Below are 17,137 nucleotides of genomic sequence, written 5' to 3'. Positions count from 1 at the left end.
GATGATGAACTGCTAAAATCAGCCGTGGAGCTTCTTCCTGTTAATATCAAGGTCGAATCGAACCCACATTATCTCCTACAGTCCGGTCCTCCAAGAAGTCTAAGTGTCATGGCCGACCACCTTCTTTCTGCAGCCGTGCATTCTCTCACATCATGCAGCTTCATCGAACAGATTAATTTCCTCAGATCAGACTCGAATTTATGAGCAATGGCTTGCTGGCCTGTCCTCTGATACCATTTTTCGTGCGGCACAATAGTATCAAGCCATTACGAGAAGCACAACCCTGCTCACCTTCACAAAAGCCCCATGCAACAATGTATGGCCGCCTTCTCGAGGCTTCTGAGTGGAAAAGAGGATCATCAAAGCGACCCCTATCTTTTCAAGTCTATGTTACTTATGAAGTAAAGTACACGATCAAAAAACTGATCCAACTTGATACCACTCCCATCGCACAGTACGAGCTTGTGAACATGAGCGGCAGGAACTCATACTTTGCACCAAATGCCAGCTGGTGGAATAGCGAGCAATATGCGATGAGTGGGATTGCCACGGCAATGTATACAAACGAGAAGCGGTCGAGCAAGAACACTCTCGGCCGTGAAGAGCTACATCAATTGTCAATATACCTATGTTTCAATCGAGTTGTTGGGCAAAACTTACGCTGGAGCGAGCTGATCAAATGCCATTAGAAGTGCCACCAGCCAAAAGATGGTGTAGATCGTCTTGATGGGGAATTCCTGGGCCGTGAACAGCAGCGGGAAAAGAGAGACATGACCGGAAACTGCAAGAGGCCTGAATGCTCCGAGATATCTGCGATCTTTGAGCGCGATCAGGCTGAACGGGATGATTACCAGCAGGACCGCCTTCTCGTGGACATGCCAGCCGAACAAAAAGGATGCGTATCCGCAGAGTGTCAAAGCTCCCACGAAAGTATCCCAAGTTGGTCGGAAGAAAAGTTTGACAAGTGCCGGCTACATACAAGTTAGCCAGATCGTCCTCTGACCTTCGGGCTGAAACGACTTACTATTTGTGCTGCCAGAGTCAACACGAACGTCATCCTGGGAGAAATATCAGGAAGTACAGCAAACGATGTATCTCCAACCAGTCCGCGCGTAACACTGTTAATAGCCTCTCGATTGACAGATAGATTGAAGTATGGTGCCACTATTCATGTTAGATATAATCCGTACTTCTATAGAAGACAACTTACAGTAGATCAAGATTCTATCGGCGAATGAGTACAACGCCCAGACATTTGGAGCCCAGTAAGCATGACAAAGTCCTCGCGAGAAGGGGAACAGGCGACTCAAGAGTTGATCAAGCTGGTTCCAGTACACAAATGGTCCAAAAGCAAGTCCAAAGACGATGCCGATTCCAAGTCCAAGCTTGACACATTTGCCAAAACGGATTCTGAACCACGATCTAGGGTCGAGGCAATACACACGAAGCAGGAAGACAAAGTATGCCGGTGCCAAGTACAGGTAGATGTGCTTGAAGCAAAGCAAAACGGCGAACGTGATGCCGCTGGCCAGGAGCCCTGATTGTCTACGTGCCAAGACGATCGAGAGGATAAGAATGCCGTACATGAAGCCATTGTACTGGAAGTGGATGTGATCGATAATGAGCAGACCAGGAGACAGAAGGATAGAGATCGCAGCCGCGTGAGAAGTTTTCTTAGCGGTGATGGGTGCGCCACGGACATATCTGGACTGTTTAGTGATCGTTTATTCGACTCAATAGCGTTGGAACATACAGCTGGAGAGCGTAGAGAAGCACCAATTCAGTCGAGATTACGGTGGCTCTTTGGAAGTACACTGTTTGCCAACTCGAGTGCCCAAGGTTCTTCACTTGAAGCATGTCTGTATCAAAAAATTGGGCAACATGGGACATGCACCATTCGAATGCTGCAAAGAAAGGGGGATAGTCGAGTGTCCATTCTGATGTTTTCTGATATGCTGTTCAGGACAATATCAAGGCCATGAAACACGAGAGACACTCACCTCATAGTACCAATCTTTCACTGGGAGAGAGTTGGTGATTGCCAACCAATTGCGATGTACCTCGAAATCTGTCGATTTGCTGCATTCATGTCAGGGGGTGGTGGATCAAATCAGTACATTTTGCCTACTATGCTGGCCACAGCAAGATCTTGAAAGCTGTAGCAACAACTGCACACTGTGTGAGCGATGGATATAGATCCGACATTGTTGCCTGTTATCGTCACTTCAATACGGTCAAGTCTACCTTTGCTTGCACCATGAGGCTCTGTCGATGAATTGGCCAGATCTCTGTCACGTGGAGACGATCAAACGCGCCATGTACACGCGGACGCGCGAGGTCGGACCAAAGCGCTTGGCTTTGCTCCAAAAGTATAACCGCCGAGACTCGGCGAGGAGTCTTGTGTGACGGGTGCCGTTTGCCGATTCCATCAATCCTACTAAAGACCTACGATTACATCCATGAACGCGAACATGTATAGAGAGACGCGCTTTCCTCAGAAACGTTGCTCGCTCACACAGAGCAGCTTCTCACTCTGCGCAACAACTACGTAATGTACCCTGCCAAGGTGGATCGGCGTTTCAGCTTTCAGGGGAGCAGCAGAAGCATGTAAGTCGCAGACTGGAAGAAGGTCCTTTGCTGCCTCTGTTTCCCTCGACATTCTCGACCACAGCCTCATCCGAGCTGTCTTTCCTTGTCTGTGTTTCTATATCATTATCATTACTGTCAATTCTACCCCTCCTTCATTATATACCCTCTTTTTCGCCTTTTTCCATATATTCTTGAGCATTGATTATGATCTCCATCTCGCGCAGATGGATTCTTACCTGTATTCTGATCTGTATAACACTATCACTCGTTTTCAATCTTCTAGAGCAGGACTCCTGGACACCACCTCCACCACCTGCGCCAAAGGAAGCCTCTCCATTACCACCAAACTTTAGCTGGAACACCCTGCCTCGACAATGGCCGTTGAACTCGCCAATGATTCCGCTTCCGAACGGACCACCTGCCCAGATCCCACCTATTCAACACAAGTTTGGCAAAGAATCACCAGTGGAGAGATACAAGAGACAAAAGAGACTGGCAGCTATCAAGAACAGCTTCAAGCACTCCTGGAACGGATACAAGAAAAATGCTTGGTTGCAAGATGAGGTCCGACCGCTGTCCGGAGGTTACAAGAACGGATTCGGAGGTTGGGGTGCAACGCTGGTCGACACGCTTGATACTCTCTGGATTATGGGAATGAAGAAAGAGTTCGAGACGGCTGTTGGGGCACTCGAGTACCTTGATTTTACCACGTCTCCTTCGCCAACGATTAGTGTGTTCGAGACAACCATTCGCTATGTGGGTGGTCTGCTGAGTGCGTACGATTTGAGCGGCGAGAAGTACCCAATCTTGCTAGCGAAAGCAATCGAACTTGGCGACATGCTGTATGCCTCGTTCGACACCAAGAACAGTATGCCGGTGGTTGGGTCCTGGAAATGGTTGAAGTAAGTGCTTCCAGCGTAGTTTCTAATCACGACTTACATCCTATTCAGGGCCGCCAAAGGAGAGCTGCAACACGCGCCGTCTAATGCACTTTCTGCCGATATAGGGTCGCTCTCCCTTGAGTTCACCCGATTGACTCAGCTGAGTGGTGATCCGAAGTACTATGATGCTATCCAGAGGATCATGAATGCTTTCGAACAATCACAGAATACCACTAGACTTCCTGGCATGTGGCCGGTATCTTTAAATGCTCACGATCTAGACTTCACAAACGACAGGCAATTCACACTTGGTGCTATGGCCGACTCGCTTTACGAATATTTCCCCAAGGTTCGCTTACTTGTGTTCTGTTCTCATCACACACTAACTGACTACCACAGCAATACCTTCTTCTCAATGGCAGGGACAAACAGACTCGGAACATGTACGAAAAGAGTATGGCTGTGGCTAAAGAGCATCTGTTCTACAGGCCCCTGAACCCTGGCAATTTGGATCTTCTCATCTCCGGTTCTGTAAGACAAATCGGTGCAGGTTATGATCGAAAGAACGAGGGCCAGCATCTTACTTGCTTCGTTGGAGGCATGGTCGCTCTAGGCGCCAAAATCTTCAACACACCAGAAGACATCCTCACAGCACAACGATTGACAGATGGCTGTGTGTGGGCCTATCAACAAACCCCGAGTGGAATGATGCCCGAGATTTTCGAAGCTATACCTTGTACTGATGACGAGGACTGCAAATGGTCCGAAGAAAGATGGTACAAGGGTCTTATAATGGCTGTCCATCGTGTTCTTGACACCAGCACGAGGTCTCTCAAAGAACAAGCGCAAAAGATCATCGACAAAGGAAGACTCCCACTCGGTTTCGCAAAGGTTGTCGACTCCCGCTATTACCTCCGCCCGGAGGCTATCGAATCTGTGTTCTACATGTATCGCATCACTGGTGACAAGACGTGGCAAGACAAGGCATGGCAGATGTTCAAGGCCATTGATTCGCACGCGAAGACCGACATCGCATATGCCGTTGTCCAAGATGTGCGTGACGAGCAATCCCAACTCACGGACACTATGGAGAGCTTCTGGACAGGAGAGACATTGAAGTACTTCTACCTCATTTTTAGCGAGCCAGATCTCGTAAACCTAGACTCGTGGGTGCTAAACACCGAGGCTCATCCCCTGCGCAGGCCACAGGATTGAGCGACACAAACATTTGAAAGGATACATCACTCCTGGAATTCATAGAAAGAGCACCAATGAAAATTATCTCAGCCAGAAGTTCAATTCTCATTGGAAGCGCGAAGATGGGTTTCTCGACTTTTTGAGCAACCAACCGGGCTACTCGACCAATCAGCACCTGCATCTTCACGCCAGGGACCTCCAGAAACCACAAAACTGATACAAGATTGTGATAAGATACAGGTAACAAGAACTGCAAGGTCGATCTACGTGATATGACAGGTCTACTGCAGACGCCTATTGCACACCTGCATCTCTCCAACGGGGAGACCCAGCAACACGATCCGGTACAACAACCGCGCTCTTGCCGAAGATGTGGCGGCGGGTGCCGGAAGTTAGTGATCCAGGATGTAAGGTTTGTGGTTTGTGAGATCATTGTCGGACAAGAAATAGAATGCCCTTGCTCCCTGACAGAGAATTCGACCTATAAATACGCATCCTTCGTGACAGGTAAGGGGTACGTAGAAGAGTGTGGGAATTATGATTCATTTGTTAGGTATCATTTTCTGTCGTTAAGGGCAACAGCACATGAACCTGTAGGTGCGACCGACCATGTAAGTCGATGCTCTTCCACCTTGTTATTTGTCTGTCAGCAGTGTTGCTTCTTTTATTCTCTTGCCACCCCCTTCTTCGATGTCCTTGATATAGCTGTGTTGTCAGCGATACCCTTTCGCCAGACCAACTTTTGCGATATTTCGTACGCTTGGGATTGGCTCGTTGTTGATTATATATCAGGCACATGGTCCAATCGGACAGATCACGTCCAGGCTCCAGGTGTAACGAAAGATGCTGCACAGCAATATTGCTGGACTCGGAGGGATAACTTGCAGCTCGCCATGGTATATAACCCCTTCTGCGTATGTGTATACGGCTTCCCAGAACAAACGCACCGACGGACGCAAACGCCTTCTTTGGACATACAACGTACTTCTTCGCCATCCTCTTCTGTCACCTCCAAGCTCGAGGTCAACATATCACCAGCAGCAATGTGCGAAAAGGGCATCCTCATCTGGACCTGCGGATGCACTCATCTCCAAGACCCGCGCCCCTGCCACAAAGCTCGCTTTCGCAACAAAGCCTGCAATGGCTACGCTTTCACCTGGGTTTACCGCACGCCCATACCTCTCCATACGTCTCTACGCTGCCCTTCCTGCATCCGCGTCGACGAAGCCAACGCACTCCGCAAAGAAAACGAAGCCCTTCTTGCCAGGTCATCCGCCTATCCTACTCTAAAGTCTGTGGCTACCGGTGACGACAGCCACAGAGTCAGAGCAGGACGACCAACGTTCTCGCGCACAGCATCAGGGACACAGATACACAGAGTGCCTGACAATTGGTCGAGTGAGATGAACAGATTGCCAGGCAACGCGAACGAGTATTCTGCTTTCTTGGCTGGGAGGTTTGATCCTCTGGTCAGGCTGCCAGATACACACATCCCTCTACCGCAGACTTCTCGAGCGGTATCTCCTACCAAACCCACGGAGGAGCTCGAAGTAGGGGCCAGAGACATGCCTGTCCCAATGCAGAGGTTAAGATCTCATGCGCCGCCGCAGTGTTGGCCGGGACCTGTGGTGTTGGGTGAAGATGACTACCCCTACGTTGAGTTCAGGGGCGCATTGTCAGCTAGACCTGGAGCGAGTAGGCGACCTTCTTACACGGGGAGAGTGCTGGATAAGGGGTGGGCGCCGCCGAGTAGTGGGACATTGCCGCCGCAGAGTGATTTGGATACTGCGCCGCCTTCTCAGGTGCCGTCGCCGCAGTTAAAGGCTTCTCCGCCACGGCTGAGAATTGCTTCTTCGGAATGAGGGTACTGGATGGTGAGATCTGCTGTGCTAGATGATCAAGAGGGATGCGATGCGTATGGTTGATGGTTTATAAACTGATGATGATTATGACGTTGGCGGTGATGATGATACTGAGATACCCAGGATGTGGACTGCTGTAGCTTTTTTCTTTCGTTGCGAGTGAGATGCTCTATACTCTAATGATTATCAATATATACGTCTATCGAATAGAATGGGACCCAGCGAAGGTCCTGTGATCTACCACCTCTGTTTCTAGTTCTTCGCATCCTCGATGGCCCACTGCACGGCATCGTACACATCATCGACAATAACGGTGGGTTTGTGAGCGGGTTCGCCTCCGGAGTACACACCGGTACGAAGCAAGATAGACGACCACTTGCTTCCGAAAGCGCTCTTGTACGAGTTTCCGCCAGCGATATCCGATTCTGTAGGATGATTAGCGAACACTTGTGGTTAAGGTAATACAGCTCGACTTACCAGGGTTGTCACCAACCATGTAGACCTTTCGCAAAGGCTCTATCGACTCGCCAGTGTACAGGTCGTTTCTGTGTGCTCTCAATCTCTTCTCCGCAAACTCGTACGTCTCATGGTAAGGCTTGCCAATAACCTTCTTCTGCAACTTCACGCCAGCATTCTGGCCGCCGGTAATGGCTGCCCAGACACCCTCAAAGGCCTCTCTGAAGCCACCCTGACCCAGGCGTGGAAGGTGGTATTTCGCAGCCCACCACAAGTCCGGGTTGGAGAAGTAGAGTTTGGGCTGGTTGTCTTGTTGGTAGCCATTGTTTGGCAGTGTCTTGTCTCCGTTCTTTGCCGACAGGGTGCCCATAATCCCCTCTCTTGACAGCAGAAGATCGGTTATGATGGTTGTGTCCAAGCCCCAATCGCGAGGGTCGCTGTATACAAAGACAGCATCGATCTTGAGCGATCTGTCCGGGTTCTCTGCATCGATGAGAGCAGGTAGCGGTTTGGCGAACTTTTGGTAGTACTCGGCGAAGATTTTGGTAAAGGGCCAGATATCGGGATGTGCTGTGACGATATCACCAGGGGTGACTACGGCTTTGAAGCCATACTTCTGGGCAACGATCTGGCACTTGTCGTGGTCGCCTCCTACCACGAGGACTGTCTTGTCGTGGAGCTCCTTCATGTCGGCAAAGGGAGTGTGGCTCTGCACGAACATTGACGTGTCTAGCTCGATGTCTAGCTTCTGACTGAGCTCTTCTACTCTTTCCGACTCGTGCTTGCCGCCGCCATTGGTGAGGAGGATGAAGGGGATGCGTTCGGTTTGCAGCAGCGATAGGGCCTTGTGGGCTCGAGGGAGGGGGTCGGAAGAACGGAGGAGCACGCCATCGATACTAGGTCATGTTTCAATATGCATCTCAAGCAGGAGTGGGCTATGTGACATACTCGAATGCAAAGGCAAAATCAGGGTGTTTCGCGCCTGGTTTCGACGTGATCAAGGATCGCGACCATTGTGTTGAGCACGTCGGTTTGCACCATTGCGATAGCACTGAAGGCCTAGCAAGCCTTCTAAATGTCGTCGTCGTCGCTGTCCTTGACATGATTGTTGTGTGGTTGTAAGGTCAAAGAGTCATCTTGGGCTATTCGCCGATATCTCCATGAATTTGCATACGTCACTGCATGCTTAGGGTCCATCACATTTGTGCAACGGCTATACCGTGTTACAAGGGCATTTAGCTGTAGATGACACAGCATAGGAGAGAGCACCTCCCATGTACAGTGCATCTTTGGTGTAACATGCTTGTATACACCGCCCTCCAATGATTATAATCACATGCAGGATGAGCCACCTCATCGACGTCATGCACCAACCACCCATGTACCCATGTCGATGGCAATATATATATTCAGAGCGAATGGTAGGTACTTGTCTGTAAGCTCCCTCGTACTCACAATAAAGCCTTACTAATTCTACAAAGTAAGTCCTGAGGACACCGCCTGGTGAAATGGTCTGTTGACGTCTCGGCTTAGCTATCACAATGGCCATCGGAGAAGACAAGAAATCTGGAGTTGCTGGCGGTGTAACCGCTGTCACCTCTACCGTCGGAAATGGCGTCGGAGGTCTCTTGGGCACCGTAGGAAGTGTCACTGGAGCTGCGGCTCGAGGAGGTGAGTTAATCAGACATGTCAATATGTTGCTTGTGCTGACAGTCTTTACAAGTCGGCAACACTGTGACTGGCGTTACAGGCAACACTGGAAAGCCACTCGGTGATGCCCTGGCTTCTCTTGGAAACGGTCTGGAGGATGGAACCAACAATATTGCTCGTGGCGTTGAGGCTGCTGGGCAAGGCAAGAAGACTTGGTAAACAAGATGCCACACTTCATTTAATAATTTTATGACTTTTCATTGCCCGAATCCTGTTGGCGTTTGTTACCTTTGACTCCCTCGCTCTTTACAACCAGATCCATACAACTTGATTGAAACTCTTCCAACCACTGTACCTTATCAGCCTCGTCTTGTGATTCTGCCATGGTGAGTGAGCATCGAGAATACTATGAATTACGCGAGTCCTGACCCGTGTAAGGGACTGTGCACAGAAGATCGTCGAGTGCAAAAAGGAGTGGCCGACCTTTTGCATTCTTTAGCAGGCTTGGTCAGATGCGTGTCTACCCTTCTGCTTGTATACACAGCAATTATGGCCATCACCGCTTTTGGCAGGATGATATCCAGCGGCGAAGAAAGAGCAAGAGCCAACAGTCGCCCTGTCACATCAAGCTCACATGCGGACGTAGCAGAGTCGTCGCGAAGAGAGCCGGAGGACGAGAAGAAGGGGCCATAGGAGATCACGGTGCATGTAAGAAGACAAGAGACGAAATGATCTTCCGCGGGAGGAAGCGAAGGATTAAAGATGGATTTCGGAACATCTTGTCCTTCCATCGCTACAGTTTTTCTTAATCTGCCATTTTTCTTTTCTCCTCTGACAATCGAAACGATGGTGAGTTGGAGTCTTTGAGCTATGTAATCCGACATTCTCTGACATGGCTTGTAGGCATTCACAGACAACGCTCAAATCCTGGCGGAAATGCCAAATCTGGTACACGCGATTGCGACTCTGATCAAATGTATTGCTTTTTACGTGGCGATGTGCGGGTTGAGGGTGCTTGTTGTTGATGCACTCAAAGTGGATCTGGGGCCTACCGCCAAAGCTTTCATGGAAGGCTCGCAGAATCACTTCAAAGCACCAACATTCCAAGCCCAAGGAGGGAACTGGTCAAACGACGACTTGGGACAGGAGAAGCGCGAGGTCTAGAATTCAATTCCAGAAATTGAATCGTTGAGAACTTATGTCCCGTGCATCATCGGTAGCCGAGCGAGTGATGCAAGCATGTGGTTCGAATGGAATTCATGCTGGATATCGCAATCATGCACGACAGGCTGCAACAACAGCAGGAATAGCCGCAATCCCTATCAAAAGTTGTCAAGCACATGTTCTGATAGTCAAGGGGTGGTTTCATCAAGACACGGTCCTTCTCGAGACATGTGCAGGCACAATATGCTTCTTGGACTATGCTGACAGGGTGACACGGCTTGCCATGTCGCTGTTCAATAGATCGGCAGGATGTCGGCAAGGGCTCAACCTTTCCCCAAACGTGGAGGCGGAGACTCCCTTGACGACGTATCTTGGCGTACTAGGTCATTGCTGTGGTATCGGTAGAGTGCACAGTCGAGGCAGTTTGGTGTATGACAGCGTCCGATGGTTTGAAAGAGCGTTGGAGAATCTGTGATTAGCAGCATGGCGCCAAATGGCACGGGTCGCAAGGGTGAGCGCTCATACCGCACATGGCTCGACGCGCCCGACAGCTAACTCTCGTCCAAAGCGCCGGCCGCCGGGAAGCCAAAGACGTTCAACTTTGCGTCGCGTTCTCGAGTCGACAATATCCTGGGCTCGGACGACAAGAAGCAGTTGCTCAAGCTGAAGGATGAGGTGGTCAAGAGGCTGCCTAAGGCGTCGAAGCCTGGCAATTGGGATTCGGACGTCGTGGGGGGTGAGCCCTCACTCCAAGTGCTGCGGTGCGGATTTATTGCTGACGCTGCGTTGCGACAGGTCTAGACAAGGACACGAGCGGAGTTGTCAGCCGGGTACCCATGGATGTTGCTCGGGCTTTCGTAACTGGGCACCCCATGCAAGACGACGCGGACATTGTCCGTTGCAACCACTGCAAACGTCCGGTCCTAAGGCACAAAGCCAAAGCCCACATCGAAGAGTGCATCCAGAAGAAGCAAGAGAAACAACGCAAGAAAAAAGAAGCAAAAGACGCACGCGACGCAGCCGCGCGCAGAGCCGAACGAGAGAACGCCGACAGCGAGTCCGAAGAAGAAGACACAACCATGGGTTCCAAGACAGCCGGCAAGAACGACGGCACCTCTGGCAAGAAGCGCAAGGCCGAAGACTCGACCGAGGGCGCAAAGAAGAAGAAAAAGAAGGACGAACCCAAGGCCAAGGCTCCTCGACCAAAGGCCCCCGTCGATGTCGAGAAGCAGTGTGGTGTCCCTCTCGCCAACGGTGCTCAGTGTGCTCGTAGTCTGACATGCAAGAGCCACAGCATGGGAGCAAAGCGCGCAGTCCCCGGCAGAAGCGCTCCTTATGACAAACTGCTGGCTGAGTATCAGCGCAAGAACCAGGCCAAGCTACAGAGTACGTATTCGCCCATCGCTTATCAAAACATGTTGCTAACCTCCAATCAAGAACAAGCTCTCGAGGCCCAACAGCCCTTCCAAGACGACGAACTCGCCCACGCCGGCCCCATCGATTCAGAAGACGAGAAGGACAGGGTTCTAGCTGGCATCACTCAATCCGAGCCACGCCCACTCTGGCGATCCCAGCCCGTACCCCTCAGACGCAAATACCAAAAGATCCGTATCAGAGAGATGCTGGGTAGTGCGATTGGATCAAAAGGCGCTGACTTCTTCCGCACCGGTCCTCCACCCGACGAAGAGAACAACAACAACAACCTCATCAACGGCCTGGACCTTATGAACCCACCATCAGACAACAGCGACAGAAGAATGAGCGGCGTGCAGAGAACTATGACCGGAACACACTCCCGCAAGCCGAGTGCTGTTACCTGAGCAATGCATTATACATGATCGGGGGTTGGCGTTTCAAGGCTCATTGGGGGAGGCGTTTCTACACATGATACCCATTTTCTTTTTTTCCACTGACGAGCAAAGGAAAGGGCAAAGTCAGAATTGTACATGCTATACGATCATATCAAGTTTCTCCTGTGCACTTGTCAATCGTCTCTAGTAAGACCGCCTTTTGTCCGGCGATTTGTTCTCGCAAGTTCTCAGGTATTGATATGCCGACATGGCCTTTTGTCATGGTCAAATGTTGGGACTTGGGAGAACGTGGTTATCGATTTCAAGCTTCGCGGCTGCCAACGGCAATGCTTGTTTTCAACAGTCATCATAACATTGATGCTTCGAGTCCGGAGGCAACCATACCAAACATCTGCCACTTTCATCCAGAAACTACTGAACCCGTGAATCTTAGGACATCGTATCATCGGCATAGGATATCTTTCCTCTGACCAAGGCTGACCGGACTTCCTGATGCTACCAAAACAATGCAACTTCTCGGCACACAATCCATCGGCAGTTTCAACGTCTTTCTATCGACCACATTTTTCAAACTCTAGATCCTCATTCTCCAGGTTCTCGCACAGAGAGGTGAGACCTACCTACCTCGGACTCGATAGCAACTACACATTCGGATTGACTCTATTTGCCGCTGGTCTTACCATATAGTACTATTATGCGGCAGTGAGCTACTTGCCTGTGTGGCTTAAAGATTAGTAGGTATAAAGAAGGATCACTTGCCTCCTCAGTTTCTCAGTTCGTCTCCTATCCAAACTTCATCTTCTATTCCTTTTCTCATTCTCCAAAATGCGCTCCACTACTATCGCTGCGTTCCCTCTCTTCTCTCTTGCACTCGGTGCTGTCAACTGGAGTGCTTTCGAGTCATGTGTGACTGAAAGTGCTACTACATCTGTCAAATCAGTGTCGACCTCATCATCCACTACAACTGTTCAACAGCCCGATGTTGTAATCAAGCATACCTTCCACCCCCAACACCTCCTGACCCCAGGAGCTTTCACAAAGACCTGGACCCATACCTTCCATGAGACAGACACTGCCGTGTCTACCATTACCGTCCACTTGACACACACCGAACTTGTGCCGACTTCGACTATTGTGAACACCTACACGCAAAGCCATGTGTCTAGCGTGTACACCACTGTTCCAGTTCCCTCTGGCTTCAAGTTTATCAACTCTGCTTCCCAAAGTGCACAATCGCAGAGCAGCTCATCGGCTATCGCTTACAAGGCTAGCTCCAGCCTCTCACAGTCGCACGCTGTGCCTACCGCTTCCGCCTCTGCTAGTGGCAACTTCAACATGACTGCTATGGCTTCTGGTGCTGCTGCACTGGGTGTCTCTGGCAGCGCTGATGGTGGTGCCGATCTAGAGGCAAGAAACATAAAGCCCATCAAGCAGTTTGCGCACGCTGTTCACTGCCTGAAGAGTATCCTCGTCCAGAAGACTGTTGACACCACTATCACTGGAACTACACAGACCAGTACCCTTGCCCAGGCTACTGTGACTGCCACAGTCAGCGCGACAGTCACTGCCATGGTCCAGCCTCAGTTTGGTCGTGGAAAGACCGCCTACACCACCTCCTGGACAACTCTGACCAAGGGTTACAACGTCTACACGAACAAGTTCGTTACCGCTGAGGTCACATCTACCATCAAGGTCTACGCTGCTTGCCAGACTAACAACGTGCTGAGCTCTGTTGCCTCTGTCTCCGGCAACACCAAGTACAAGACCACGGTTGCAGGCTCTGCTCAGCAGTGCTGTGAGCAATGCCAACAGTCCAGCAACTGCGTTGGTTCCGCTTACCAGGCCCTGCTTCCTCTCGGCGGTCGCTGCCTGATCTACTACGCCAACACTTGCCCTGCGCAATCTGCAAATTCTCTGCAATACACCCTTGCCACGAACAAGCAGCCCTTTGGAACCTATGCCCTAAGCAATGGCAACTGCGGTTACTTCTCAGCCTCAGCCAGCGGACAGGTCTCCGCCCATGGCCACGGCTGGTAATCGGCATGGATAGATTGAAGTCAACATAAGCTACCGTAGTCGAGATACGAGGCTCATATATCTTTAATAATCATAATATATTTTCACCCCCAGAATCGTGTACCTGGCGTCATTCATCAACCATGTGCCGGGTAGGGCTTTGAGCCTCTGACAGATATCAATTTGATTCGTCCTTGCATATATTGCTCCTAAGGCCTCAATGTAGGGCATGTTGATACGGCTATGGTCCAATTTGAGACGCGACAGATGCCGACTTTGCGGTAAGTTGGTCCTACGAAACATGCGACCGTGAAGGTTTTTGCTCAGATCGGTCCGTAAGTGACTCGTTCAGTCCTCTTGAGCAGAGCATGATTTTCGAGAGGCAGCAAGAGTCATGATGGTTGCAATGAGATCCATCGCCATGAATCAACTGCTTCTCGAATCTCGAATCGCGAGTCGTGACTGTCGGCCGGGCGAGAACGGGCGGGGGTACAGAACCTGTAGTCTGTAAGAGTGTGAGACAAGCTTTTGGAATTTTGATCTTGCTGCCATCACTTCAAACGGGAATTGTGTCCAGTGTCCACTTTCGTACCTCACCATCATCGCCCAGACGATTCCAAATGGACCGTTTGGTTGGTTTGACTACGATTGCGCGATGGAGGACCATTCTCGTCGCTTTCTCATGCCTTGAGGCGACTCATGAATGTCTTGTCAACTGAGCATTCCTCGGGAGATCTCCGACTGACGGCTTTCGTTGTTTGGTGATGATGGACTTTTGCGAATCTGAAAGTCAGGCGGGCCACATCCGGATTCAAAGTCCGGAAGTGTCTTGCTGCATCTTTTGCACTTTAACATCGACACAAGGGTGCATTCGCTACCACAATGCCGCGTGACATGCTATCCAGCTGTGCCCTAGACGCATAGGAAATTTGACATGCTTGTTGGTCCGTTCCTTGCACGGACAGACATATGTACAGACGGCTTCAGGGTCCATCTTGTGTGAGTATCGGCCGGGCCTACTCATCGCCAACAACAAACCCCCTATCAGCCAGGAGGATGCAGTTTCACCAAAAGCAACTACAAGACTCTGATACTGCCATCAGTGGAGCAAATGCTTATTTTACAAACGTCCGAAAAAGACAAATGCCTAGCCAGAAGTGCGACTAGCTGGAAGCCACAATATTCTGGATCTCGTCGCCGCTAGATCGCAATATACCCACAACGCTACCGCAGATGGTCCCCACGATTCATAGTGCTCTGTCGCGAGTCATCTCAACGCCAATATCCTAGCTTCGCCGCTCTGAGTAGTGATTCTGTTAGCAAGACAGCAATGGGCGCTCCCGCTAGACGGGTTGGTTGAGCATGAACCTTCCTTTCGCTTCCTACTGCCGATCGATTGCCTAGTGCACTCCATCCACAAAAGGCACGTGGAGGTGGTAGTTGGTGCATGAGCGGAGTCTTCCTAGTCCAATATAAGGGCCGGACTCCCAGTTCACACTTGTAGAAAGAAGAGTGTCAAAATGTATGAAGGTGTGGGGGCGCTCAAGGCGTTGATTCTGAAGTTGACTGATACTCAACAAGTAGCTTTGCTTGACAGTATCTTTGCAAGCTCCAGAGATGAGACAGCGGATGTTGATCTGTCTGGTCCAGTGAACAGAATAGTATGGGTTTTGCTTGGAATGTCCACGCTCGTGGTCAGTACCAGACTGGTAATCAAGCTCCGGACAACTCGTCGACTCTATCTTGATGATGGACTCATGACTGTCGGCCTAGTAAGTCACACGCCATGCTTAACATCTGCTTCATGTGTTAACCGAACCTATAGCTACTTGGTTGGGTCCATGCTGCCTTTCTACAGGTCTCATTCGACAATGGCCTCGGCCGTCACGTTTATTATTTGGAGCCTGATAAGAGATATCTTGCTCTCAAGTATGGCTTCATCTCTCTGGTCTGGAGCTATCTCTGTCCTCTCTTTGGTCGCCTGTCCTTTTGTACCTTTCTTCTTTGTGTCGCCAAAACCGATCCCCAAACCAAGAAATGGCCCATCTGGACTTTTATTGTTCTTCAAATCATCGTCAATGTACTGGCATCTGTCCTTCTCCTAAGCACCTGCGGTACCCATCTCGAAGACATGTTTCTCCTTCGTCTTGGTGATTACTTCACCTACTGCCTGGACATCAGCGTTCAGACAAACTATGCTTACTTTGCTGGTGGTGAGTACATGTGAGCTCTCAGCAGTGAGCAGTACTGACAGATGATAGCATTCAACACCCTGACCGATTTCTTCTTGACTGTTCAGCCTGCACTTTTGATCAAACACACGAAACTGGCGACGGGAAACAAGATCGGTGTTGCTTCCTTGCTCTGTCTGAGCATCATGTAAGGCAGCCACAGAACTCTGCATATAGATCACGAAATTGACATGATTCAAACATAGAGCCATGGTTGCAGCCCTTGTGAGAACAGTCGCTGCGCACAAACTCAACGATGTTGGCGACTATACTTGTAAGTCTATAAGCCCGATCTCTTAACGAGGCAATCGGACAGAGGCTAACGTATCGCCCAGATGAACTTACACCATTCGTTACATGGGTTTCTGTCGAACTCAACGTCGTGCTCACAGTCACATCGCTACCACTCTTACGACCTCTTGCCCAGGAGGCCCGCCAATTGTTCACGAAAACACGCGAGGCCAAAGAGCCTTGGGATGACACGATCTCGTTACGCAGCATACACACCTCAGGACTCGACGACGAAGAAAGCAAGACAGGAGCTGGCGTAGGAGTGGTTGCTCTGGGCTCTCCACAGACACCCGATGGCTTCGTCGCACAACAAGACATGTCGCAGGTCATCCGCACTGTCGAAGTGCAGATCAGCTACGAGAAGAACGAGACGCCGATGATACATGCGTGCTTGGTCGGTCTGGTTCAAGGACAAGCGATGGAACGTTTGGCTGGTCGATGATTCCACTATGGCATTTCCTTTGTTAATCAATTTCTAATGTATCGTTAACGGCCTAAAAGTATGCTTCCTTTGCACAATTTTATGAGTATTCTTGCATTGGGTGACTTGTGCATGTCATTGCTATCCAAACGATGAATGGGTTGGTCGGATAGGCTCGTTACAAGCTTCTCGAGTGCAAGAATATGTCATACGGTCGTAGGAATCAGAATAATTTATATCTACACGTCGGTCCTCGAGGAGTTGACGAGGTTATGGCAATCAATGGAAGCTTTTCGTTTACTGAATGGACTACTCCGTATGCATTTGCGTACGGGGAGAAAGCTGGGTTTGACTTTCACTATACGGAGACAAGCCCAGCCAAGATAATGTTGGATTAAGCATGATGCTTGCATGGTCATGTCACATGTGAGTTTTTGCAATTGACCAAGGTTCGTGGCCGTTTGGTTGGTGGAGGGATGACAGGCTGGTCCAACCTCCTGCAAAGACGAAGTGGCTTGACATCAGGACGGAGCACGACAAAGTGGCTTGACAAGACGAAATTGAGGCT

General features: G+C 50.1%; 9 protein-coding genes across 9 annotated transcripts; 7 read left to right on the top strand and 2 right to left on the bottom strand.

Annotated features, from left to right (window-relative positions):
• Positions 1 to 394: 394 nt before the first annotated feature.
• Positions 395 to 2,205, bottom strand: M436DRAFT_48804 (dolichyl glycosyltransferase; the record flags this gene model as incomplete). The annotated part of the gene is made up of 7 exons (XM_013571191.1): positions 395 to 605; positions 661 to 971; positions 1,025 to 1,164; positions 1,211 to 1,704; positions 1,754 to 1,947; positions 2,001 to 2,079; positions 2,129 to 2,205. 7 exons carry the CDS (start codon positions 2,203 to 2,205, stop codon positions 395 to 397), a joined length of 1,506 nt encoding a protein of 501 aa, XP_013426645.1.
• A 777-nt stretch (positions 2,206 to 2,982) lies between these two features.
• M436DRAFT_48595 (seven-hairpin glycosidase) lies at positions 2,983 to 4,685 on the top strand (the record flags this gene model as incomplete). Its single annotated transcript, XM_013571154.1, has 3 exons — positions 2,983 to 3,491; positions 3,540 to 3,831; positions 3,870 to 4,685. The coding sequence occupies 3 exons, from the start codon at positions 2,983 to 2,985 to the stop codon at positions 4,683 to 4,685; spliced, it is 1,617 nt and encodes a 538-aa protein (XP_013426608.1).
• Positions 4,686 to 5,710: 1,025 nt separating this feature from the next.
• On the top strand, positions 5,711 to 6,529 carry M436DRAFT_82539 (uncharacterized protein; the record flags this gene model as incomplete). Its single annotated transcript, XM_013571353.1, has 1 exon — positions 5,711 to 6,529. One exon carries the CDS (start codon positions 5,711 to 5,713, stop codon positions 6,527 to 6,529), a length of 819 nt encoding a protein of 272 aa, XP_013426807.1.
• A 252-nt stretch (positions 6,530 to 6,781) lies between these two features.
• On the bottom strand, positions 6,782 to 8,088 carry M436DRAFT_82538 (HAD-superfamily hydrolase; the record flags this gene model as incomplete). Its single annotated transcript, XM_013571352.1, has 3 exons — positions 6,782 to 6,954; positions 7,007 to 7,881; positions 7,934 to 8,088. 3 exons carry the CDS (start codon positions 8,086 to 8,088, stop codon positions 6,782 to 6,784), a joined length of 1,203 nt encoding a protein of 400 aa, XP_013426806.1.
• Positions 8,089 to 8,526: 438 nt separating this feature from the next.
• Positions 8,527 to 8,854, top strand: M436DRAFT_73396 (uncharacterized protein; the record flags this gene model as incomplete). The annotated part of the gene is made up of 2 exons (XM_013571351.1): positions 8,527 to 8,656; positions 8,709 to 8,854. The coding sequence occupies 2 exons, from the start codon at positions 8,527 to 8,529 to the stop codon at positions 8,852 to 8,854; spliced, it is 276 nt and encodes a 91-aa protein (XP_013426805.1).
• A 705-nt stretch (positions 8,855 to 9,559) lies between these two features.
• Positions 9,560 to 9,799, top strand: M436DRAFT_48420 (uncharacterized protein; the record flags this gene model as incomplete). The annotated part of the gene is made up of 1 exon (XM_013571126.1): positions 9,560 to 9,799. A coding segment is annotated over one exon (240 nt), but the record flags the coding sequence as incomplete, so codon positions are not given.
• Positions 9,800 to 10,635: 836 nt separating this feature from the next.
• Positions 10,636 to 11,619, top strand: M436DRAFT_48614 (SCA7-domain-containing protein; the record flags this gene model as incomplete). The annotated part of the gene is made up of 2 exons (XM_013571158.1): positions 10,636 to 11,185; positions 11,237 to 11,619. 2 exons carry the CDS (start codon positions 10,636 to 10,638, stop codon positions 11,617 to 11,619), a joined length of 933 nt encoding a protein of 310 aa, XP_013426612.1.
• Positions 11,620 to 12,435: 816 nt separating this feature from the next.
• Positions 12,436 to 13,647, top strand: M436DRAFT_48073 (uncharacterized protein; the record flags this gene model as incomplete). The annotated part of the gene is made up of 1 exon (XM_013571074.1): positions 12,436 to 13,647. One exon carries the CDS (start codon positions 12,436 to 12,438, stop codon positions 13,645 to 13,647), a length of 1,212 nt encoding a protein of 403 aa, XP_013426528.1.
• A 1,499-nt stretch (positions 13,648 to 15,146) lies between these two features.
• M436DRAFT_82534 (uncharacterized protein) lies at positions 15,147 to 16,590 on the top strand (the record flags this gene model as incomplete). Its single annotated transcript, XM_013571350.1, has 5 exons — positions 15,147 to 15,398; positions 15,452 to 15,839; positions 15,888 to 16,005; positions 16,064 to 16,131; positions 16,193 to 16,590. The coding sequence occupies 5 exons, from the start codon at positions 15,147 to 15,149 to the stop codon at positions 16,588 to 16,590; spliced, it is 1,224 nt and encodes a 407-aa protein (XP_013426804.1).
• Positions 16,591 to 17,137: the final 547 nt, after the last annotated feature.

Source organism: Aureobasidium namibiae, assembly GCF_000721765.1.
Source record: "Aureobasidium namibiae CBS 147.97 unplaced genomic scaffold scaffold_10, whole genome shotgun sequence".
NCBI classification, from domain to species: Eukaryota; Fungi; Ascomycota; class Dothideomycetes; order Dothideales; family Saccotheciaceae; genus Aureobasidium; species Aureobasidium namibiae.
This window is presented reverse-complemented; position numbering and strand designations above follow the sequence as displayed.